A 24,357-nucleotide genomic window follows, 5' to 3' on the forward strand; every position below is an offset into this window, starting at 1 on the left:
CACAGGTAGTTTACTCCCTAACATGAGTCATCAGCAAACACCATGCTACTCCTGTTTTGCAGTTTCTTCTGCAACTCCAGATGAACACACAGCTTCTACTGCTTTTGTATGCTGGTCTGTTTATTCTGTCGTCCGCAGGCACGTTCTGCATTAGGTGCCCCAGAGCCCATAGGAGAAGTCACAAGTAACTAAAGAACTGATCTGTGCTGTAAATCCTACAGAAACCATTGCAGGCGCAGTGGATGCTGAGTTTCTTCATAGTTGTTTGTGCTTCTGCCAGGTCTTATTCCACTAAATTCTGGAACCTGACCATGAAAAAAAAGTTCTGACCTGCCCCAACGGCCTCTTGAATGGTACTTTTTCTCATTAGCTATGTCAAGGGTTGACAAAATTAACTTCATCTTGTGTCAGGATGAAGAAGTAAATAAAGCTGCCTATAAAGTAGCCTGCAGCCGTGGTAGGCCTCCTTAGTGCATGACACCATAAATCAAAGAAAATACTGTACACTAGAATGCAGCGTACTCAAAGGCAAAGTATTCTTCAGGACTTTTGCTGTTCCCACTATCTTTTACGTTATGGCTGCTGAGACACACTTTCCTATTTAATTCACCAAGAATACATGTGAACTATCTTCACTACTAAGCAAAAACACACTACTATTTCAATTACTTGTTGCTGATATGATTTCTTCTTTTGCAACAGTTTGCCTACTATAAGGCTCATGTCACAGAGGCTCTTCTTTGTCCTCTCCAAGCAATGACCTGAGTGTCAGTTCCGTAGGGTGGGTAGGCTCTGATGACAAACTCAGCTGTCCAAGGGGCATCATGTGCTTACAGTGATGGCATCCGCTGACACCATTTGGACAATTTGGCTGCTGATCCCTGCTCATCAAGGCTACCTGGCAAAGCTGAAAAGATAATCTTTTTCACTTCTTTCTTCTTTCCCACAACTCCCCCCAAAAATGAAAAAATAAAAAAAAATTATGTAACAGTGACTGAGCATCCGTGTTTTATCTGGACTGCTGTGGCCATTTCTGCTTATAAATGTCTGCAAATTAAAAAACAAACTTTGCAGAAGACTCTCAAATTCCAACTTGTTACACTGGAATCAGTTTCAAATTTGCCCACTTAATGTATTTGTGATTTTTTGTTTCAGAACCTCTGTGACATGAAATCTGAAAATGTGATGCTTCCTCAAAGGGATAGATAATGATAATAACTACTAATCGTTTAAGCAATAATGAAGTCCCTTTTTCATGATTCCCTGATGTATTTTTGAAATGAAGAATGATTTAGACTTTCCTCCTGAAGAGGGATAGAGGGAGAGGTGTGAATGAACTGATTTTGGAGTTTTGTAGATATTCTGGCCACATAAAACAGTACAGTTACAAACTGTACTAACATCCCTTTTGCAACCATTCATATTTAACGCTGGTCATTTTTTACAGACAACAGGTCTGAGCTCTTCTACAAATGATAAATAATTTCTCTTAGTCCATGGGTACTGTGACAGCAAATTGCTTATACCTGCTGGTCAGAGCTGTCTCTTTGGATCCTGCTGTTCATCTCATCCCACCTGTAAATAACAGGCACATTGCACTGTCATCTTACGTCCACACTGTTGACAGCTTTTTTTAAGTTGAAATGTCTGCTGATGAAAAACGATCTTAAAGCATTCAGGAAAACCATTCATGCTTGCTGAAAAAATCAAACTGGGAAAAACTGGTTTGTTTTTTTTTTTAATGCTTTTGAACCAAAAGCCAGATTTGGGAGTGCAACCGTTTGTGGCTGTAATTTTGCAGCACCCTAATGCAAAACAGCTTCTGCTTATTAATGGAAAATATTTGATAAGCTGCCAAATTTTTATTTAATTTTTTACACTATTCCTGTTTCTAAAATTGTACTTCCACAAGTACAGAGGAATGTAAGTACAAAATAGCACAACACTTTTGTTTTCCTTAATTTGCAGATGGGATTTTAATTACTCAACATTTTGCTCATTAAAAATTCTTTAGAGAATGAGCTAGCAGCAGCAAGAGGATATGGTGCAGAATGGCTCTGAGCTCTGAAGCTAACTCAGCACAAATGAAAGCAAGAGCAAGGCAGACACAGGAAAAGCTCAGTAGGCTTATTAGCACGTCAGCCAGTCTCTATCCTTATTCGCTCAGCCTTTCTGCAATTTGTAATTGTTTGTACCAGCAGACATGGTATTAAGTTTTTCTCTCTCAGAAGACAAATGACTGCATTATGTTGCTGTAAGAACACATAATTTAGGAAGAATGCCTCAGTATATTGCTCTGGTGATCATTATGAATGGTGCTATTAAAAGCTTATACAGTAGCAAAACTTGCAATATTGCTTGCAAACTTGCAAAATTTTTGAATGGGCTTCATTTATAGGATGCATGTAATCCAGCACTTCTGTTTAAAAACAGATCTCTAACTATTATGGATTTCCTCTGCCCTTTGATGAGCAACGGTGTGTTTGTGCCGCTCTCCCCGTCTTGCCTTTCTCCAGGCAATCCAGCAGCACTCAGGTCTTCATTCTGAGACTTCTCTGTATTCTCATATAGCTCCTGCGGATTACACATTTCTTAACAGCCTGAGGCTTTGTGGGACAGTCAACTTTAAATTGACTGAATCAGTGCATGAGAAGGCAGTGCAACAAAAATCATTTTATTCAGCCCCAGTTGCACTATTACTAGCAGAGCTGCTGACACAGAATAGGGAGAAGCTGTATAGATGCACTCTGCTACTTGTGTACCTTCCCCTGTGAACAGGTCTTGGTCCATCTGGAAAATGATTTTCTGGAGTCTACAGACTTTGGCTATCCTGCTCCAAATGTAATGTTGACATCCGACACCAAAGGAAAAGGATTTGTGGACTGAGCAGACTAGAATTAAGCCATCAGGGAAGGGGAATCTGAACTGATGGCTATCACAGCACAAGCTCTTTGTTGATCATGCTAAGGCACAAGACTGTACTGTCTGTGGTCACTCCATGGCACAGGTTGGAACAGGTCTAAGCACAGACTGTGCGTGCACAGGAATTGAGGGAGCAAGAGGAGACTCGCAACAGGTGTGAGAGCTCACTGGAAATGATTCACAGGCTGGCATATACTGTATGTTTTCACCTTGACTGTGCAGCTCTTGGAGAAACACTTGCCATTCTTCTATTCTCTACACCTATCTTTCAAACAAATTTGCAGATTCTACTCCATTCTTTAGCAATGAGCGAACCAGTTCTTTTGGGGTTTTAGAAGTTATTCAGTCAGGATTAGCGAGATTTAAAAATTTAACTGGCGGATTAAACAGTGGCCAAAAAACACCAAACAATCCGCCATGATCACTACTAAAGGCCAGTAGTTCAAGCATTTTTTTTGGCATAACAGTGCAAATGCCCTGGGCTGTATGCTCACCTTTGCACCACACGCACGAGTGATGCCTTGATTCCTCTACAATCACCAGAAAAAAATACCAGAAGCCCAATTGGTGGAAACCTAAGATTAAAGCCCATCACTTACTCTAGGTGTTGTAAGTCTTCTGCACCAGTAAGGATCAGGTTGTCCTCAAGTTGCCTGCAGTTTCTTTCAATGTATCTGTACATCAAGAGATACATCCTAAAGAAAGGTTCGTAAGTGCCACCTGCCTTTTGCTTTATGTTCCCTGCCTCAGTAGTAATCATGAGTGGAAAACTGGTGTGCTCTCAACTGTAAGGTATGTTTGTGAATGTATTCCTGGGCCTCTCTGTTACACTTTATGATAGTTTCTGAGTATGCATCCCTTCCCACAAGTGTCTCTTTAACCATCTGCAAAGCATCTAGTTAGACTCTTAGATGTGCTGGCAATGTCCCTTCAAATTCCAGTCATCTTTTCTGTTGGGACATATTTACAAAATATTTCTGCCTTGTAACTAAACTAGCTCCGACAGCGTAAGTGTGCTATTTGTTGGCCAGGCTACAGCGATTCTGCATCTCCCTGAAACAGTGAAAACTTTGGTGTATGGTTCAGGTTTTGCAGTTTTAGCCCCACAGCAATCCCTCCAATGTGTGACCTATGAGCAGGAGGGAGACTCCTGTGACTGGAAAAAAGGACATAGCAAATGTGATGTGGCCATTGAGTAAATCCAGATTCCTCCATCATACCTCCTTCATTCTCTTGCCTCCCTTAAAAATTCCACTTCAGCAATATAAAATGCACTTCCTAGGGAAACTGGAGACTGGATGTCTTTTCATGAAAAAGCTCTCCCTCAGGAATCCCAGACCCTGGAGGTTACTGAGAGGGTCTGGGGAATGGAAGACTTCCCTTTAGTCAGGGAAGAGGTGGTCCGAGAGTGCCGAGAGTAACACCGATATTCATAAATATATGGGACCCAATGGGATGCATCCACGGGTGCCGAGGGAGCTGGCAGAGGTGATTGCTGAACCTCTCTCTATCATCTTTGAGAGGTCTTGGAGAATGGGGGAGATGCCTGAAGACTGAAGGATAGCCAGTGTCACTCCGGTCTTCAGAAAGGGCAAGAAGGACGATCCAGGTAATTACAGGCCAGTCAGCCTCACCTCTGTCCCTGGAAAGGTGATGGAACAGCTGGTGCTGGATGCCATCTCCAGACAACTGGAAGAAGAGGAGGTGATCAGGGTTAACCAGGCAGAGGTCATGCTTCACCAACTTGGTAGCCTTCTACAATGTTGTCACTGGCTGGGTGGATGGGGGGAGAGCAGTGAATGTAGTCTTGATGCTGAATGTAGTTTTGATACTGTCTCCCACAACATCCTTATAACAAAGCTGAGGAAGTGTGGGATAGACGAATGGACAGTGAGGTGGGTTGAGAACTGGCTGACTGGCAGAGCACAGAGGGTCGCCTTTGGCGGTGCAGAGTCCGGTTGGAGGCCTGTAACCAGCGGTGTCCCCCAGGGGTCGGTGCTGGGTCCGGTCTTGTTCAACATCTTCATCAGTGACCTTGATGAGGGGAAGGTGGCCACCCTCAGCAAGTTTGCTGATGATACGAAGTTGGGAGGATTGGCTGACACGCCTGAAGGCTGTGCTACCATTAGGTGAGACCTGGGTGGGCTGAAGAGCTGGACAGTAAGAAAGCAGATGAGGTTTAACAAAAGCAAGTGTAGAGTCTTGCACCTAGGGAGGAATAATTCCATGCAGTGGTACAGGTTGGGGGATGAGCTGCTGGAGAGGAGCTCTGCAGAGAGGGACCTGGGTGTCCTGGTAGACGACAGGTCGGCCATGAGCCAGCAGTGTGCCCTTGTGGCCAAGAGGGCCAATGGCATCCTGGGGTGCATTAAAAAGAGCGTGGCCAGCAGGTCAAAGGAGGTGATCCTCCCCCTCTACTCTGCCCTGGTAAGACCTCATCTGGAGTACTGCGTCCAGTTCTGGGCTCCCCAGTACAAAAAAGACAGGGATCTCTTGGAAAAAGTCCAGTGGAGGGCCACAAAGATGGTGAAGGGCCTGGAGCATCTCTGCTATGAGGAAAGGCTGAGTGAACTGGGTCTGTTCAGCCTTGAGAAAAGAAGACTGAGAGGGGACCTGATCCAGGTCTATCAGTATCTAAGGTGTGGGGGGCAGAATGGCGAGGCTGGACTCTTTTCAGTGGTGAGTGGAGACAGGACAAGGGGAAACGGCCGGAAACTGCAGCATAGGAAGTTCCGCACCAATGTGCGCAAGAACTTCTTTACAGTGAGGTGACGGAGCACTGGAACAGGCTGCCCAGGGAGGTGGTGGAGTCTCCTTCTCTGGAGATGTTCAAGACCTGCCTGGATGCCGACCTGTGCGACCTACTGTAGGGAACCTGCTTTGGCAGGGGGTTGGACTCGATGATCTCTGGAGGTCCCTTCCAACCCCTACAATTCTGTGATTCTGTGATAATCACAAGAGTGTAACACCATCACCTGTCAACCTGAGTTAGACTCCTCAGAGTAAATCAGTTCCTTTTTGAAGTAGGTTTCAAAGTACATTAAGACTCTAAAGCATGGTAAGAACAAATGCAGCACTTAAGGAACCTCTGTTTTTTTCATATTTGAACTAAGCCCCTTACTTACTCCATAAGGTATACACAATGAGAAGGATGATCCTAGTAACTAATACTCAGAGGTCAGCCAAAGGATATCTTGCCTAATGACTTCCAGAAATAAAGTCCAGGGTTTGCTCAGGTTTTAACCATTGTGGCAGCATTCAGTTAATTCAGCTCTTTTCTACATACAGTATCTCTGGCTTTATTTCAAGTCACATATCCAGTAGTTATTAGTTCAAACTGTCTTTCTCCAGCAGTTACATCCTCATTGCATAAAATTTAAATGATATAAACTCAATGCACTGGTGGTAATTAGAAGAAGCAGTGGGGTGCTGAATGGCTCTGTTTTATTAAAAATGATGATTTATTCTCTTAGTTTTGCCCCATTTATAAGTAATTTTTGAAGTACCTACTGCAAAAAGAAGGCTCATTATTACTACAAGAAAATCAAAGTCAGAATGTATTTAAAGAGAATAAAAGGAAATGCCTATTAGTGCAGCATGTGTTTAGCCAGTCAGTTCCTGTTATGTCAGACCATCAAGACAAATATTGCAGCTGAAGTCTGAAAAGAGCAGGAAAAAAACAATGTCTGCTAATAGCAAGCGTAGCCTGACAAGGCAAGGTAACAGACTCTAAGTCTGTTCTCTAAGGCATAAGCTGTTTGGTAGCCAACATCAGAAAGGAGTTGCTCCTCCTTCCATTAGCTTGTCTATTTGAAGTTTACTCTTTCTTGTATCAGTGTGGAAGAGGAGAAGTGGATTTTCGGTTAGCTGCCTAAGGCCTTTGCTTTGCTCTGAGGAACCTCAGGGACAAAAATCTCCCACCTTCAACAAATGCTTCTGGAGACACCAGTGGACCTGGTGCAGGTGTAGACCGCGAAGAGAGGGCAGGCAACAGAGGAGCATGCATGTTTAGGCTTCATCTCAGGAAATGGCTCAGTCTTGGACAATACAAGTAGAAGAGAAAGCCTGGCAGTGAAGTTTCACTAGCCATAGCACAGTGATGGGATGGATGGGCACATTAGGCTGCTTTTGCCTGGAGTCACACACACAAAACTGCGTGGCAAATCTCATGCTTGTGGCTGAGCCATAGGTATGCCAGAGTGCACAGCTGTCTGACAGCACTGTTCACCTCCCTGATCCTGGGGCTTTAAACTGCTAAGAAAAAAAAAGCAAACAGTAGGAGCTGGACATGCCTGAAAGCAAAACAGAGCTTCCTTGGGCCTCAGATGAGTGGCACACCTCCTGTGTGCTCTCTCAGCCATACCAGAGAGGCTGTAAGCTGCTGCGGCTTTAGCTTGAGCTCAACCTGGTCCTCCAGCCCTTGTCTTGCATTTCCTGTAAACACAGAACACTTCCTCCCCAGAGATGACCTGGCAATGACCTAGTGATGGCTGACGCTCAGCTGCACCGCGCCCAATTCCCCACCATGCCAAAAGATACAATGGGGCGGCTGATAATACATAATAGGTTATTAAAAGCAGCTCTGCCCTTTATAGACTTCTCTGGACACATTATTTATATTGCATGTTAGCCATCATAGAGTTCTTACTTTCATTAAATCGTTAGTTTCACAGGCACAGAACTTTTCTTTCCTACAGCACCAGCAGAGGTTTTCCTTAAGGTATCAGTGCAGCTCTTGGTATGCTTTCCTTTTTCTTGTTTCCCTTGCTCTGTTGTTCCCCAGCACCCTTGTTGTTCACCATCTCTGGTCACCTTTTGCTAGACTGAATCGTTGCAATGCTTCAAAACCTGAGCTGAGAGGAGTGAAGCCCTGAGTGCTTGGCAGTGATACTGGTCTCTTTTTTTGCTGTGAAGTTCTTCTTCCTTCCCAGACAGTGCAGGCCATATGTCTGCATGATGTTGAAACATTCCCCTCTGCACATCTATCTATGGACAGAAGAAAACAAGGAAAATGTCCACTAATTATCAAGACAGGTTTCAAGGGTTCTAATTAATGAGCACCTTCCAGTCACAGCAAAAGTAGCTCAGACAATGAAACTGCTGAGCACTTCTGCTCTATTCTCCTGTACTACCTTCGTGACAGTTTGATCTTGGATTTTGTGATGTAAAACTGGGAGAGTTTAGTGGAATCACTTTATATTTGTGATCCTTGAGAAGAATGACACCCTCTGATTTCACTTTGATCCCTCATTTCTCTCACAAGCCATTGGCACAGTAGGCCAACCATGTAGAACTGAATTGGTAAGGAGAAGATACTCTGTAAAAAGTGACCTTCAAATAGGCGGTCACCTCAGAGTATGAGATGTACACCTCTCAGGAGAGACCACTAGCTGGAAAGTGAGACTGAAACCCCTGCTGTACTACAAATTCTTTTTTATCTTCTATGCCATTAGCTCGCTATGACAAAGCTTCTTCTCAATGTTTTGGCCGTCATCAGTACAAAGTGATTAACTCCAGAGCAAGTCATGTTTAAAATACAGGTAAGACTGAAGAGTTTGGACACTGCTGATCCTTACCAGCACTTAAATGAGAACTGCTCTGGTTACTTTTCTCAAGGCACAGTTTCTGTTCCTGCTGTTGACTGCAAACCAAAAGGGATTGTTACGCTATTGTAGTCCTGTCCTTATGTCAGAGAGGGACAAATACACCCAGGATCATGTGTTTTCAGCACAGGGTAATGATTACATTCCTGCAGCCAAGGATAGACACAGATACCTATGTGGATCCATTTAACAGTTTGTTTGCTAGTGTTGCTGCTTTTGTGAGTGAGGGAGGCTTCTTGAATTCTAGACCCTCAATAGCTGTTAGGCAGGCAGTTGGCTTGATATCTGCACAAAGAAAGACACATGCTGAAGAATAGCAACAATTTAGGCAGTGTTACTTGCCCCAAAAAATTGCAATTTACCAAAAAAGTGCAGATAAACACTTCAGAAAATTTTACATAAATCATTTTGTGAGAGTTTTTCAAATAGTGCTGAGCAGTCAAAGACATATTTGTAGCACACAGTGGGCTTTCCTGGAGATGCTCAGTGTTTGTGAACTGTCAGGTTTGATATAAAGTTATGCTGTCTTATAAGAATAATATAGAGCTTTAATGTTTTAAATAGGTAAGAATCTGAGGCCACATCTGTTTGGAGGGTGCACAGAGTGGCTACTGACTACATAAAGAGTATCTCTGCAAGTCCTGTTCGTTTCTTGGCATCTTTAGGTTTGTACAACACAGCAGCTGCTCTGTTACACACACACTCCTGAAACTCAGAATACTGCTTGGACTACACTATTGATCCTGGAATCTAATCTGGACAGAAATATGAGTAGAGGTCAATTATGCAGATGTGATCATTACAGCAGGGAATGATCCAACTCATCATAATCCTTCCAGAAAATTCAGCCTGGCATAACTATTAAGTGATAATAAAATTGAAAATTCAAAGGCGGATGCCAGGTTGGGAACAGCATTGGTGGAATGCAGGCACAGCTGAAACTGAATCAAACATCATTTGCTGCCACCAGAATTTTTAATGATTTTCTTAATAATAGAAATCTCAATTCTTGGCACCCAGTTCCAAGAGACAGCAGAACTGGCTGAAGACAGAGGATTGGTTTTGTGGTTCATATTCTTTGATTTTTTAAACTGTAGTTATGTCAAGAGAAAACTTAAAATTAGTACTCCTAAAACCACTTAGATAACAGAGAAAACAATACCTCCAGCGAATGTAATGACAGTTTTCATTTTTCCTTTTCTCTCAAAAGAACAGATTTTATTCCCAAATGAAGAAAAGAAGCTGTGACATGCCACTAATTCTTCATAATGCCTGAATCTGATATCAGAGTTACAAAATACATGAATTTCTTGAAAGTTCTGCCTTGCTTAGACACAAAACTACAAGCACCTGATATGATGAGGGCAAATAAGAGAATTACCTCTAAGCACTGTTCAAGCATTATTCATTTTAATTTCATTCATTCAGGAAGTAGAAGTTGGTATTGTGTGGTATAGGAAACAGTAGGAAACCTGTGATTTGTAATTGTCATTTCCAAAGCAGAGCAGAAATTTGTAATGTGCAGTTTCAAGGTATTCCTTCCAAAGCAGTAACAGCATCACTTCTTCAGATGTAAGAGTGCCTACATGTGCAGTGTGAGTGCCTTTAGTAGCAGCTGGCAAGTGACTTTCACTGTTCTAATATTTCTCAGCAAAGAGACCAGTGTGGAATATGAAGCACAGCCTTCTGCCCTTGGGGGCAGGAAGAAACAGCCAGCCATAAATGCTGTCAGCTCAGGAACTTGTGTAATAGGGTGGCAAGAAGCCATTGCCCAGCTATGACAACTTGAAGCAGGAATATAAAAGACAAAAGCTGGCACTCATCAAGGGATTTTCTGTGGCTTAACCTTGATTGTATCTCAGTAATAAAGTGTTCTGTTACAGAATTTAGGATTTGCTCCATATTTATTGTTTCAGTTTCCAGGGGAAAAGCTCTTTCTCTTTTTATGTGAGTAGTGCAGGTGTCTGACAGTATATGTTTAATATGGAGAGTAAGGCTGTGCCTCCATTACCATTTTTCCAGTAAAATTAGTGTGTATGGCCTAGGTCAAGAATCTAAACCTAGCCTAGCACCAGGAAAGCAAATAAGTTTTGCTAGTTTAGCTATACGAATCGTGTCAGAAAAGTTCCTGGACCAGTGTTTAGGAGAAGGACATGGAAGAGGTCAGAGAGGAGCTACGTAGTATTAAAACAAATCAGCTTAAAATGTGTTAGCACCCATTTTGCATTTCAGTGTGGACTGCACAAGGCCATGTGGTGATGGGCTGTACACATGCATCATCTGACTTATCTCTGTGGTGCATCCTGCAACTATTCTGTGCTCCTCTTACGCTGTGAGAATTTCCCAACTTTTCATCATGGTTCCATACTCTGAAGTCCCTGTCCCACCCACAGATTTCATGGTTCAAGTGATGCCATGTGTATCCACACAAAAAGTTCATTTGATACCTTGTAAAACAGCACTGTGCTATGGTATTGCTTTTCTTTATGTGTTGATGCTTTTTGGTGTGACTTGTCCTCCCATTCACCTAGCTTTTCATCTGAGACTTCATTTTACACAAACTCTGAAAATCAAACGCTCCAAACTGCTTAACAGCGTAAACTGGTGGTGAAAAAGGTATTTTATCTGTTATGTGTAGAATGGTGAACTGTGATTATTCCGGTATCTGAGATATTAGTTGAGTTTGTGGAGGACGTTCTGGAACTTCTAGAACAAGGAAAATTATTTTTGAGCTTCAGAAAACTGAAGATACAGCATTTTAGATGTTTAAGAATGATAATGAATGCATAACTGTGTGCATTTCTTGTTATGTTGAGACCAAGACCTGTGGGTTGTGAGAAACTCAGTCCTGACTTCCAGTGATCTGGGATAAAAACCCAACCTAGGCAAAATATGGACTGGGTTTTCTATATACTGGCTACAGTACATAAACTGTATTTTTTAATTTCTTAAACTTCTGTCAGAACAGAGAAGTTGTTCACATAAAGCACTTCAGTGAATTTTTCCCTTGTGGAATACATGCCAGCTTGCTATGTTTTCAAGTGCTAGTCTGAATTGTCAGGGCAGACAACTGTTAAATAGCTGCAGGTCCTCAGAGGCAGAAGCCAACTGAACATAACAATGTACCTGAAATGAACATCTGGCACAGTTTTGTTTTTTTTATCCAGATTCCATTTATGTAGTCACTTTTCTGACTACAACACATCTACCAATGATTTTCTGACTTCTGGATCCAGTTAGCATAAGATGCCATATTTCTTGAAAAGAAAATGTCTGGTGACAATACACATATCACAGATTGGAGACTAGTGGCATGTTCCTGATTATTCTGTCTTTGTTTATTTTAGGCAGCATAACCCAGTCATTAAAAGGTGGAACCAGAGTCTTTTTGTTCTAAAGCTGGAGAGTTTTTGATAGCAGATCTCTCAAAACCTGAGCTGAAAACTGCTGAGCTGCTGTAAGCATCAGACAACAAGCAGACAAGCAGTGTGAGGAAAGCTCCTTAATGCCCAGTCTCTGCAGTTTTAATGCTCCTGAGCTCCTGCAAACCATAAATATCCATAAATATCTCCTTATCAGAAAGGCAGGCATGTTTGGTTGTCTTTCCTGTCAGTTTTCAGAGAGACTGGAGATGGGAGGAACTGATAGCACTAAAAAATCTCTTCATGCTTGTCCTTCCAGAAGGGATTCCCTTTGGACCTGAAAGCACATATTTGACTCAAGACACAAGCTACTCTTAACAGGAAAACAAACAGCTCATGGAATTCTAAACTAATCAAGATCTTACATCTGGCATTTCTTTCCTGAGATTTGGGATGAACATCGAATGAATAAAACTTTCTTATGTTTCAGAGATAAACCCAGTCATTAGCACATAATATTTCCAGGGGAGAAACAGTTTAACTAATACGCAAGAATGAATGAAAGTGCTCAGTAGTTCTACTCGGCTTCCTAAGACATCAGTTTCAGTTCCCAGATTAAAATGAGAGCTGGCTGCAGTTTTGCTTGCCTACAGCTTTTTTTTTTTTTTTTTAAACTCTGCAAATTAAACAATCAGAAAAAAAGAAAAAATATTGAGAACTACAGGATACTGAAGCAGTATTTTTTTTCTTAGAGCTACTATCAAATGTCAAAATAAATTGACATTAAAATACACATTTTCATTTTTGTTGTCTCACTGTATGTCACTCTCACTGTGGCTCTTTTCCCTGAGCGTGCTCACTGTGATGTGTTTTAATGTCACTGCCATTGTCTGGATTTTTTTAAGCCTGAAAATAGAAAGGCAGAATGTTTAAAGGATAGATTCTGAGATGCTCAGTTCAAGCTCTTAGATTCCTTATCTGTTACGCTGTACTGTGTGCAGTCCACTGTGTCTGAAGGCATGTTATCCTAAGGAGGAGAGCTCTCTGAGCGCTTCTAGCCAGAATAAGACCATAATCCGTAACCTGAAACATAAGAGGGTCTACAAACCTCTATAAGAAACTGATCAGAGACACTGGAATAAGTACGTCTGCCTAAACGCCCAAAAGAAGATGCAATGGCTTAATACCTAAGGTTTTTAATCCAATTTACTAAATAAACTCAAGACACAAGGGCAAACTGCTAACAGACTCAAGAAGTATTTAATTTGAGACAGCTGAAAATGGCTGGCTGGAGACTGCTAAACATATAACTGAGAAACTACCATGTCCCTTGGTACATTGATACTTATCTTATTTCTTTACTAAAAAATAAAAAATTATAAATAAATAAATAAAGGACAAATCTGAGAACATCCCTTTGATACCAATAGGCAAAAGATAAAAGTTGGGGTAGCAGGAGTCTGGCAGACCAACAAAAAGTGTTCATGGATGATAGGTCTCCTTACTCAGGCCTTTGAAGGATATCAGCTAATTAATTCAGTTAATTACTTAAGTGAAAGAGTCCCCGTAAAAGCTCTGTAACAGGGATCCTGGGAAAACAGGACAGTGCCTCTTAAATATGTTCTTGCATTAACTCAAACTGGTACATTCAGCTGCTATTAATTGTTATGTCACTGAACAGCCAATCTTAAGGCAGCTTTTATGTTAGCCCCCTTTGGGTCTGTAAAAGCAAAGTTCTTGCAGGATAATTAAAAATGCATTGTGCATCATGAATAACTGTTGAATGGCACAGCAAACCGTAAACTGCTGGATTAGACTTGTAACAACAACAACTTCTATTGCATTTTTAATACTGTAGGAATTGAACTCTTATAATTAACCAGTGGATTCCACAAAGACTGCAGAATTGCAATGTGCAGCCTCCCATTCAGTAAATCTCAGTCTAGCTCAAGGAGGGGGCAGGAGGGCAGACATGCATGCACAAAACAAGCACTGACAATAAGAGACCAGACCATTTCAAAAAAGGCTGTGTTTTGTCAATCATCAGTCTTGTCACCTTGTCTTCAGTACATGCTTTTTCTGTTTCGTGCTAGGAGTTCTTATATGACTTCTTTGATTTGTGAACATCCCGTACAAATGTGCTGTATGCAACAGGTTCAGTCTCCCTCTCATGGAACACCACTGGAAATAAATTTCTGTCTATGTAACTAAACCAAAGAAGATAAAGAGTTATTCCCAGGCTTATATTCCTTCAAGACATGAAGAAGCCCACGGGCATAGATATTCCTTCTCTGTGCTGGAATTTGATCAAAAAACTAGCCAGGAAAATGAAATCAAGTTGCTAATAATATCATCACGTCCTCAGGCTTGGGATGCTTTCCTGAGAGGTATATGGGACTGTGATTCCTCATGAACAAAGCTGACGCTGTATCCAGATGCTGTGACTGAGCAGTGGCAGCCCTCTGAGGCTATGCTGTGACAGATCCTGGGTGCAGGATGGTGAGATGCAGTGCAGAGTTGTGTTGGGGAAGCATGCTGGTTTCCTGTAATCCAACACCTGCATCCCCAACATAAACCAAGACATACAGTTCTGTGGATAAGAGGAAAGAGGAGAGGGGCCACGCTGCCACTGTAACCTTGACATCTAAAGCTGGACACGTATTAAAACTTCTTCTTCACTAACAATATAACGTTACCAGTACTGTCTGGAGACACTTTTCAAAGGTGCCTGTGTGAAAACCTCTGCCACCAAAGAAAGCTCTGCCATCTGTTCTTACTGCCTTTGAAAGACAGTTCTCCACCCCTCCAATACCTGACAGTGCACGGTGAAGCGTGCCATGTGCCCAGGTGGAGCACCATGCTGTTATCTCCTGCGGACTGTTCACTGTCTCTGAGCAGATGGAAATCCTGCATTAACTGCTATCACCTTCTAATTCCCTGTAGTAATTCAGACAATTCTAAGGTAAACAGAAATAAATACATGACTCATGTCAGAGCTAGCTGTAGCTATTGTCAAGAATTTCAATAGACTATGCACAGCCAGAAGTCAGGGTATAGCACTGGGAGTCCTTGTCCTGCAGTCAATTTAAAAAACTTTCAGGTTTATGCTGCAAAGTGTGACAGTGGGTGAAAGTTGCTGAGATTTTATTTTCCATCATATTCATCAGATCACAAGTGAAGGTGTCTCTCCTTTAGGCTCAGTGTCTGTTCCTTCTTCTCTGTGTTTGAACAACAGCAATTCTGCCATTATGGGACTCACTCCTATCTCCAGACTTCCATGCTTAAGGAATGTCTGTGGGGCCTTTGCAACCTTGCAGGTTTTTTACATGTTCTGCATTAGCTTCCCTGGCTGTATTTTTAAGAATGTGGGCTCTGGCACATCTTGAAATTCATAGTAATACAAGATCCAGAGTGCAGCACAAGTTCCATTCTGAAATAGAGAAAAACTGTATATAGGTTTCTGTACATATGTGTTTTTGAAGATAATTTGTGTTTCTCTTAAAAAACCTATCACAGTGCTTATGAACACTGTATTTCTCCTTTGCTTAATAAAAGTCAGGAGAATTCAATGCAAGCTAGCTTAGCGCAGGCATAGAGCAGGAGTTTATGGAGTAACAAACTTGGAACTGAGTAGATTAAGCAGCTAGGATTTGTTTTTCAGGGAAAGCAAAAAAGAAGAAAAGAGGGAACATCTATCCCAATAAGTTGAATCTATTGTTCAGAGCCTAACTCTGCTCTCAAGTTTCAGATGCCTTAAGACCTTGATTGTCTTCAGGTCTAGTCTAGAGTTAACTTGTTTCCACTCTAAATGTGGAGTAAAATATGTAAAAAAGTCCTTTCTTGGCCACTGCTGTTTTGCATGGATTATTTATACTAAATCTTCCATTGCATAATGATCTCTACACATTCACCTTATCCTTCATATGTATTTAGATACCATACTGTACTTCTCTGACAGTTGATGATTTTGTCTTATATAAATGTATGCGCTTCTCATTAGAAGAAGAGAGAGCCAAAGATAAAACATTCTGGTTTTGTTGGTTAGAAACATGTGCTGTGTTGCAAAAAGTTCACTCTAATGGTTTTAATTTCACCTTAATCATAAAAGCATATGACATTTTGAGTAGCATTGGTATTTAGACCACTTTTAGGAAGAGAAGTCATCTCTCCTATAAGGAAAGGTTGAGGGAACTGGGCTTGTTTGGCCTGGAGAAGGCTGCAGGGAGACCTCATTGTGGCCTTCCAGTACTTGAAGGGAGTGCATAAACAGGAGGGGGAATGGCTATTTACAAGGGTGGATGGTGATAGGACAAGGGGGAATGGTTTTAAACTCAGGGGAGGTTTAGGTTGGCTATTAGGAGGCAGTTTTTCCCGCAGAGGGTGGTGAGGCACTGGCACAGGCTGCCCAAGGAGGCTGTGGATGCCCCATCCCTGTAGGCATTCAAGGCCAGGCTGGATGTGGCTCTGGGCAGCCTGGGCTGCTGGTTGATGACCTGCACACAGCAGGGGGGTGGAACTGGATGAGCATTGTGCTCCTTTGCAACCCAGGCCATTCTGTGATTCTATGCAGACCACCCTGAGCACAGTTTTGGAGCTAATCAGTGACTGATGACCTGCAGAGATCAGAGAGGATATAATCCCTTAAGTGGCATAATGTGTTAGAACAGATTGATGAATCCAGCGGTGAGGTAGAGGGCACAACTGAATAACCACTGGAGAGGGAAACGATTGTTCACCCACTGAATTTTTCTACTTCTAGAGCAGGAAGATTTGCACTCCTTATAGCACATCAGCCATAGGCAGTAGTTCTATTGCTGCATAATGGTAATCTGATTCTGGTATACATTTTAAAATCAGTCTTCAGTAACACAGTCATGCCTAGGCCTGGCCCAAGCAGAGGCTGACTAAGGCTACATAGAAAAGAGCATTGCTTACGAAGCACATAATGCTGCTGGCCCATGAAACATCATCTCTAACACCAATGTATTTCAAGTGCTATTTTAGCAGTTTCTAAGCACCTGTGTATTCCTGCTACAAACTGTCCATGTTAAAGGAAATGTCTCATTTACAGGATACACATAAACCACAGAGTCTTCCTTGCTTTCTCCTAAAGACAACTTTTTCCTTTAGGAATGAAGTTCATCTTCAGAGGAACAGGACACAGAGGAAGTGACTGTCTTTGCACTACAGCTGTGAGGCATCAGTAGGTGCCTCCTGAAGAGTAGTAGAAAGTCGGAGCCTTGGCAGTAGCTTACAGGCACGAGTCTGCAATTCTAGAGAGTTATTCTGAATTACCACCGGCCTTAGTGTAATAACACAGAGCACTGGGATCTCAGCATCACAGTGGGCTTAGCTGAGGAATTGCAGGTATCCACCTTGTATTTCTTTATTCTCCCTTTTTTCCTCTCTGGATTTTGAACATCTTAGCAGAGAGGAAGACTGAGACTTACCAAACTAGGTAATTCTGAAGTATGGACTCTGTTCCTGATGATATCTAAACCTTGATAAAGGACTCTTAAAAGCAACGAATGTGGCACTGTGGAAGACTATGAAATGAGTGTCAGAGGTTCCTCTTTTCCAACCCCCTGATTTTAACACAGTCATAAATATGGCTGATGTTCTGAATATCCAGAATTATGTTACCAAAGCTATTCTTTAAGAAATGTCCCAGAATACTTTAATCCTGATGGACTTTTATCTGATGACAGCCTAGCCAGTTACATTATGGGACTGCTTTGATTTAGAGCTGCTGCTTGAGAATCAATGCAGTACAGTAAGTTAGAGTGTGTTGTCCAAGAGATGGGGGGAGTTATGTTCTCCTTTCAGTCTAAAGGATTGGTTTGTGTTACTTTGCACTTTGTAGTGGCTAGAAGTGTAGCAGGCTAGAAAATGACTAGCAAAGGCAAGCAATCTGATTCATTTTAAGTGGACTGAGGAAAGATGAGAGGCATTTTGTCAAATTCTACTTACGTCCCATTGTATCTACGTTGTACAGAAATCTATATTGTCATATACTTTAATCACTTTAATTATTAATACCAGATTGCTAAATTCTGGGGATACATGATAACTTCTCTCTGGGGAGCAAAGTTCCCAATTGTATTCCTGCAGTGGTAATTGTATGTTAAGATCTATTTTGCACAGTGTCATTATTGGACTTCTTCAATAAATTTGATTGGTTCCAGTTAGATCAGTGATTTAAATCTATTATACGCTGTCTTTCCTTTTAAGCAAAAAAAAAAATTAAGCAGTCAGTCTTATCTGTCATTTTCTGTAAATCTCCCATCCCCTTTTCCCCAGCCAAGTGCTCTAGTGGATGTTCTTGGATTGTTATAATCTTTTATAGTATTCTCACATTCTGTTCTCTAAGACATAATAAAAGATTTGTTCCAGGCCATTCATCAAAAGTGTAGCAACTCCATCAGTTACCAGCAGATAAACATCAGTATTCTGCAATTGAATGTACCAAGCAGATGATCGTAGGCTCAAGTCTCATGTATTACAAGAGTTTAGTGCAACACACTTGTACTCTCACATGGCTGAAATAATCCTCAGGATATGAGGAGGCTGGAGCTCAAAGTTGTTGTTATCCCTGTGTGGCTGTGGTAGCGCTGTGTTTGAAATCATATTAGAATGAATCAACTGAGAGATATTTTAGAGAGGACTGCTTTAACAAGAAATAAAACATACATGCCCATTCATCATGTATGAATGTGTAAATGCGTTCATGTACAGGTACTTCTATGATTTATTTTGCTCTTAGAAGAGCAGACCATACACTGTATTTTCAAGTATATTATACCACTGCATGTGGGATAAGCATATGCTTTTCAACAAATGTTTTCAGGCATGTTTTTGTTCAAAACATCCTGACAAATACAGCAAACAGTAGTGTTTCATCAGCAATATATATATATTGCTGTCTGCCTGCTGCTCCTCCCTTCACTCCTGTTATCTTGATGAAGTTGTTGTTCAGAAGAACCTAGCCTTCATTTCTTCCATGACAGAAAAAACTGCTCGCACAACAAGCAGCAGCCTGAAAAACTATGTTCACGCCTTGACCTTGAGACTTCCTGAGCCGGTTTGGATTGGCTCTCCCCTTGAAACAACAGGCTTCCACAGGAAGTTCATAAATGGACCCAAGTCACAGCAATTTACGTAGTTTTAATATTTTTAACTTGGTTCTACAAGATCTACCCAAAATGGGCGGTGTTTCATGGACACAAAGAACTGGCCAATTTTTCCAAGACAAAACATCAGAGCTGGGCTCGATGCAAACCTTTAAATGAGTGTGACTAATAGACTGTCAGACCCTGCTAAGGCAGCTTCTGCCAGGTACCACTTGGGGACGTGGCAGTGTGTTGTGAAGCTGCCCTGTATTCCATGTTCCAGTGCCAGCACCACTGGCATTCCCAGCACTGGAGGCAACCCACATTCCAAAGAGCTAAACCACAGGTCTGCATCCCAAACTCCCCACCTTCAGGCACATGTACTCCTCCCTTCCTCCAATTCTTGCCTCACAGAAAGACGAAGTGCAGTACATCACTCTTGACTTTGAAACAGTCTGCAAGACTCTGATTTAGACGTTTTAAAGACAGTTCTTTCACTCCTCAAGTCTGAAATATCTTTAAAAGATCTTCATCTTCTTCACACATGCTAACAAAATGTGACTGCATTAAAAGACACTGCTTTTCATTCATTTGCTTTGCACCTTGTTTTCTACCTGTTATCGTGAGCTTAATGGAAAATACCATTCTTATTCACATCTCTGCACTCCAATGATTATATGCTATAATCTGTCAGTAGGAACATAATGACGGAATGTTAACTCAACAGTCTTGAGTGCATTACCCCTATGTAACTATGAAAAGAAGTAGTTTTGAAATATTTTCTTGTTTGTAAATAAACTAATGGCATGGAGAAAGACTATTATTCATGCTAGCTATGCATATGATTTTAGAAGGAGTTATTTAATTTGTTCAGAAATCTGCAGCTCTATCAAACGTCCATAGTGACAGGCTTTAAAGCAACTTATAAAATTAATTGTATAGCCTAACTTTTTCATGGTTTGGGATTTTCTGGTCTATACTTAACTGATGCACCTTGAAAGACAAATTATATATATGAAAATAAATTCATGCACATACTGTTGGTTTGAGGAATAAAATGATGCAGGCAAATATGCATTTTTTTTTCCATTCCGTTAAGCAGTCAGAAGCATTTCTTACTAAAGAACAAAGCATGTTTCACCCCCATCCTTCCACACCCAAGAAAGCCACAGAAAGCAGATTCATTGGACAAACCAGATATTTTAAAATGTTCTTTGGCTGTAGTTACAAACCATAGGATCTAGACCTACTGGTATTCCTGGCATGCATTTACAATGTACAGAGTTAATTTGATGTCTGTTTTTTCCTCTGGTAAAGGTTTATTTTGTTTTCTTCCAATATTGCTTTTCAGCATTTTCTGTGAGGAATATGAGGCAAGCAACATGGAGGATCTGCCTACAGTAAGGGATGCCTTGCTTCTTTGGCCAAGACTAGCAGGTCTTACATAATAATTTATTACAGTACCTTTCTGTTTCCTGGTCCATGGTTTGCTGCTTGTTCTCAAAGCCAGTGAAGCTGCTCATATCCACATAGCCGTCATTCTCATTAGCAGCAGATAATGCCCTGCTGGGATCTTCAAAAAACTCAGTGAAAGTTCCTGCTCTGGTGGATCTTCGAGGAGGAATCTGTATATTTTCATAGTCAGAGTTCATAGCTGGAATGTTCTCATATTCGGAAGTGTCAGCATTGGGAAAAGAAATTGATCTAGGCTTTGTTAATGGGAGTGGCATGAAAGGAGGTCTGGACCGGTCCTCAAAGGATTCCACCCGTGACACGCTCCTGCTGAAGGACTTGGGTGTTCCTTTTCTCTTACCATCCTTATAGAAAAGAACAGTTGAGGGAGACTCAGACGCACGGAGCTTCCCCACATGTGACTTCAGTTGAGGTGAGCTACTTAGAGTCCTGTCCAGCTCCATCAGCCTTGGAGGCCCATGATAACTGGACTCTGATGAGGACCTCGAAGAAGAAACATTAACATCTACATGGATTTTACTTTCAGTTTTCTTCTTGAATTTTAGAGTGAGGAATCTCTTAAAGGAAGATTTCTTTTTCTTGGAATACTTATCAGGTGACTCACTCTCTATCAAAAGCGAAGGGGAGCTTTTAGTGATTGGCTTTTTGGTGATGTAAGCAAGTTCAAAAGGAGGTGGTATATCGACAACTGAAGATGGAGTAGATACAGCGCCTGACGAAAGATTTCCTTGGGAAAAGATATGTGAGGAACCATTGACACAAGGCAAAGATAAGTTGTCTTCTGTCTTTTTCATTCTAATATCGCTGAGTACACAGCCATCACCCTCTTTGTAAATGGAGACAGGTATCTCTCTCCCTTCAACGGAATAAGACCGAGGATATAAAATAAAGCGTCTTGGCTTGGATTGTAATGCCTTGTTGTCTTCCACTGTTTTTCCTTCCACTGAAAATGAATTATTGCTTAAGTCTTCAGTCCCAGAACTGTTGCAGGAAGGTGGTAAATCGCTTTCAGGACCACCTTCTTCTGGAACTGTTTCTGGCACATAGCCTGGCATTTTCCCAGAAAGTGACCGTGTTCTAGTGACAATGCTTTTACGATCAATGGGCAGTAAGTTGCTTTCACCATCCATGCCTAATTCATCCCTTTTACTGTGATCATCTCCTGAATCAGTCTGCCCTTTATGAGTGAATTCGTTTTCTGCAGGAAGTACATAAGGGTCATCTAGGGAATCACTGCCAGTTTCTCTTCTCTCTGATTCTTCAGGCACAATGACTACTTCAGGGAGTACTAGATTTTCATGCAAGACATTTCTGGTCCCGTGTTCTACATTCACTTTATCATGCTGACAGACTTCTATCTCTCCCTTATGTGGGACTAATTGTGTTGGACTTAGGACACTTTTGCTGAGACTATCTGTTTCTACCTCATTTCCTTCAAGTTGCAACTCATCTGACTTAGAGGCTTCTGCAATGCTTTCATTATGTTCTTCAGCAGACATGTCTTCCAGCTTTGGCTCCATCCCTGGACCACTAGGGAGGGTATCAGAGATCTGACCATCTTCTTTTGGACAGGTCTCTTCTGTTTGCAGATTTGTGGGTACTTCCTCACCATCATCATTCTCAAAAGGAGCAATTTGACACCCATCATCAGTACTCTCCGCATTCACAGTTTCTTCCTCTCCTTTTCCAAAGTCTTCGCCTGCTTCACAGGCTACCTCTGATGTCTCCTCACCTCTCAGGTCAGTGATCTGGCAGTCATCACTGGCATTTCCTATGTTTGTATTATTGTGTTTGTCTGTGTCTGCTTCCTCCACTTCAGCTGCTGCTGGATGAGTGGAATCTCCCAGATCATTTTCAGCACTGGGTTCACCTTCAGGCAATTCTAAGCACAGAACTGTTTTCTCACTGGCTTCATTGGGCAGCATGTCAGGACTTGTACAGTCATCATTTTCTAACTCCTCTTCCATGTTCAAATCAAGCTCTGCATACACACTATGATCACCATCATGTGCTGGACATCTATCTCCCTTTCTTAAAATCTCAGGCACTTCTTCTTCCTCCTCTGATTTCTCCAAACTTGGGATTAATTCAGCTGCAGTTAGTGGTGTTAGAATGATATCTTCACAGACATTGCCCTCATCTCCATTCAAAATGTTATCACCATCAGTCTTATCATCATTGTCCTCAACCAATTTGAGATTGTTAGAAATTTCTTCCTTGCTTTTGGTTTCACTACAATCACCTGCAACATTCTCGCCTTCATCTACATTCTTGGATACGTCATTACTCCCACCAGTGGCATCAGAGGGCTCTTCACAGAATGCTTCAGATTGGCCACAGTCTCTGGTTGATGATACACAGTCTGGTTTTATTGGTTCAGCAATATCTGAAAAGTTATGGTGCTCAATTTCTTGATGGTCAGCATCCGCATGATAAGGAATGTTATCTTCTTCCTTCTCTGCTGCTTCTGGAATTTCCAAGATTTCATTGTCTGCAAAAGAATCTAGGCTCTGATCATGCTCGTGTTCCAAGTCATTGCAGTCTTCAATGGTCAGCTGAGTTTCAGGAAGTACAGTGTATTCATTATCTGCCTCAGATTCTGGGCACTCAGCACTGCATTGATTTCCATCATACAACTCTCCGTCAAGACAGAGAAGTTTACAATTTGAGCATTTATTTAAATTATTGTTGGCATTAACACTGGATCTGCTCTCTGTGTCAGTAGAGAGTTTTGGCTTGGGAGCAATAGGTGGTTTGGGACCCCTAGACATAGAATTTGGGTTATGAAGAATATCAGACCTTGGCAGTGAAGGAGAAAATTTGGAGATGGCTACTGGAGAAAGATGACCAATAATTTTTGGTTTCGGTGCTAGTGGTGGCTTTGTGATTTCTGGAGAAAAGAGAGAAAAGTCATATTAGTCATCTTGGTCTCTTATTAAAGCCACCAGAGCATACTCTACAGTAGACTTTTATCTTATACCAGTTACTTGTAAAGTGCAACAAGTCCAGCCAATAAAAGACACGTCTTTGAAAAGAGAAATCTGCAGCAGAGCATATGTACTGTGCTTCCATGTGACACTGCAGCTATTCCAGGGAACATGGTTTAACGTCACAGCTGAAATGAAACGAAAGCATAGCTGCGAAGAAAAAAGGTGTAGAGCTGCAGAGCCAAAGATATATCATTTAAGATGGGTAGCATGGACACTTTCCTGTGCAACCTGCTCTAGAAAACCTGTTTTAGCAGAGGAGTTGGACTAGATGATTTCTAGATGTCCATTCCAACCCCTATGATTTTGTGATTCTGTGAAGACTGAAAACAAGCTAGCTCTCCCTCACTGTTTTTAAGACAACTTAATAGTCATATATGAACACTGGACTCACAGTACACTTTATATACTACAGGTATTTTGAGCTGATCCTTGGTCCTGAAATTAATATTCTTTACATAACTAAATGAAATGCTGAAAAGGTGCATAAATAGGCAACAATAAGAATTCTCAATTATGAGATTTTAGATGAAATAAAATATGCAGTGTGAAGAAGCAAAAATACCAAATGATTCCAAATGCCGATAAAAAGAAGGTTTCTATTCTTACTAATGTTTTCTAGCCATCAATTGGTAATTACATGAATAATAAATCAGAAATCTCTATTTATTATTTTATTTTTTTATTTAAATTAACAATCATTGGTGGAGTAAAGGGAAGATCTCCATTGTAAGGAAAACCACGTGACAGGACAATGTGCCATGAGAGAGACAGGAACAATTCTTTGTGCAAAGTCATCATGTCCTATACGCAGGGAATGAGGGGCAGGATCTCAACTCAAGAGATGCCGTTTGGGATATGGCCCATGTGGATGTTTGAGTAGGTCTTGAGAGATGTAAGA

At 41.4% G+C, this 24,357-nt stretch overlaps 1 protein-coding gene across 1 annotated transcript in view; it reads right to left on the bottom strand.

Annotated features, from left to right (window-relative positions):
* The window catches only part of FGD5 (FYVE, RhoGEF and PH domain containing 5), a 91,697-nt gene that overhangs the window by 57,925 nt on the left and 9,415 nt on the right, over positions 1-24,357 (bottom strand). The window contains exon 2 of the mRNA XM_042880862.1: positions 20,461-23,359. Within this exon, the coding sequence (XP_042736796.1) occupies positions 20,461-23,359 (2,899 nt within the window). The remainder of the gene's footprint in view (positions 1-20,460; positions 23,360-24,357) is intronic.

Source organism: Lagopus leucura, unplaced genomic scaffold, assembly GCF_019238085.1.
Source record: "Lagopus leucura isolate 7727_CA_CO unplaced genomic scaffold, USGS_WTPT01 Super-Scaffold_100028, whole genome shotgun sequence".
Classification (NCBI taxonomy): Eukaryota; Metazoa; Chordata; class Aves; order Galliformes; family Phasianidae; genus Lagopus; species Lagopus leucura.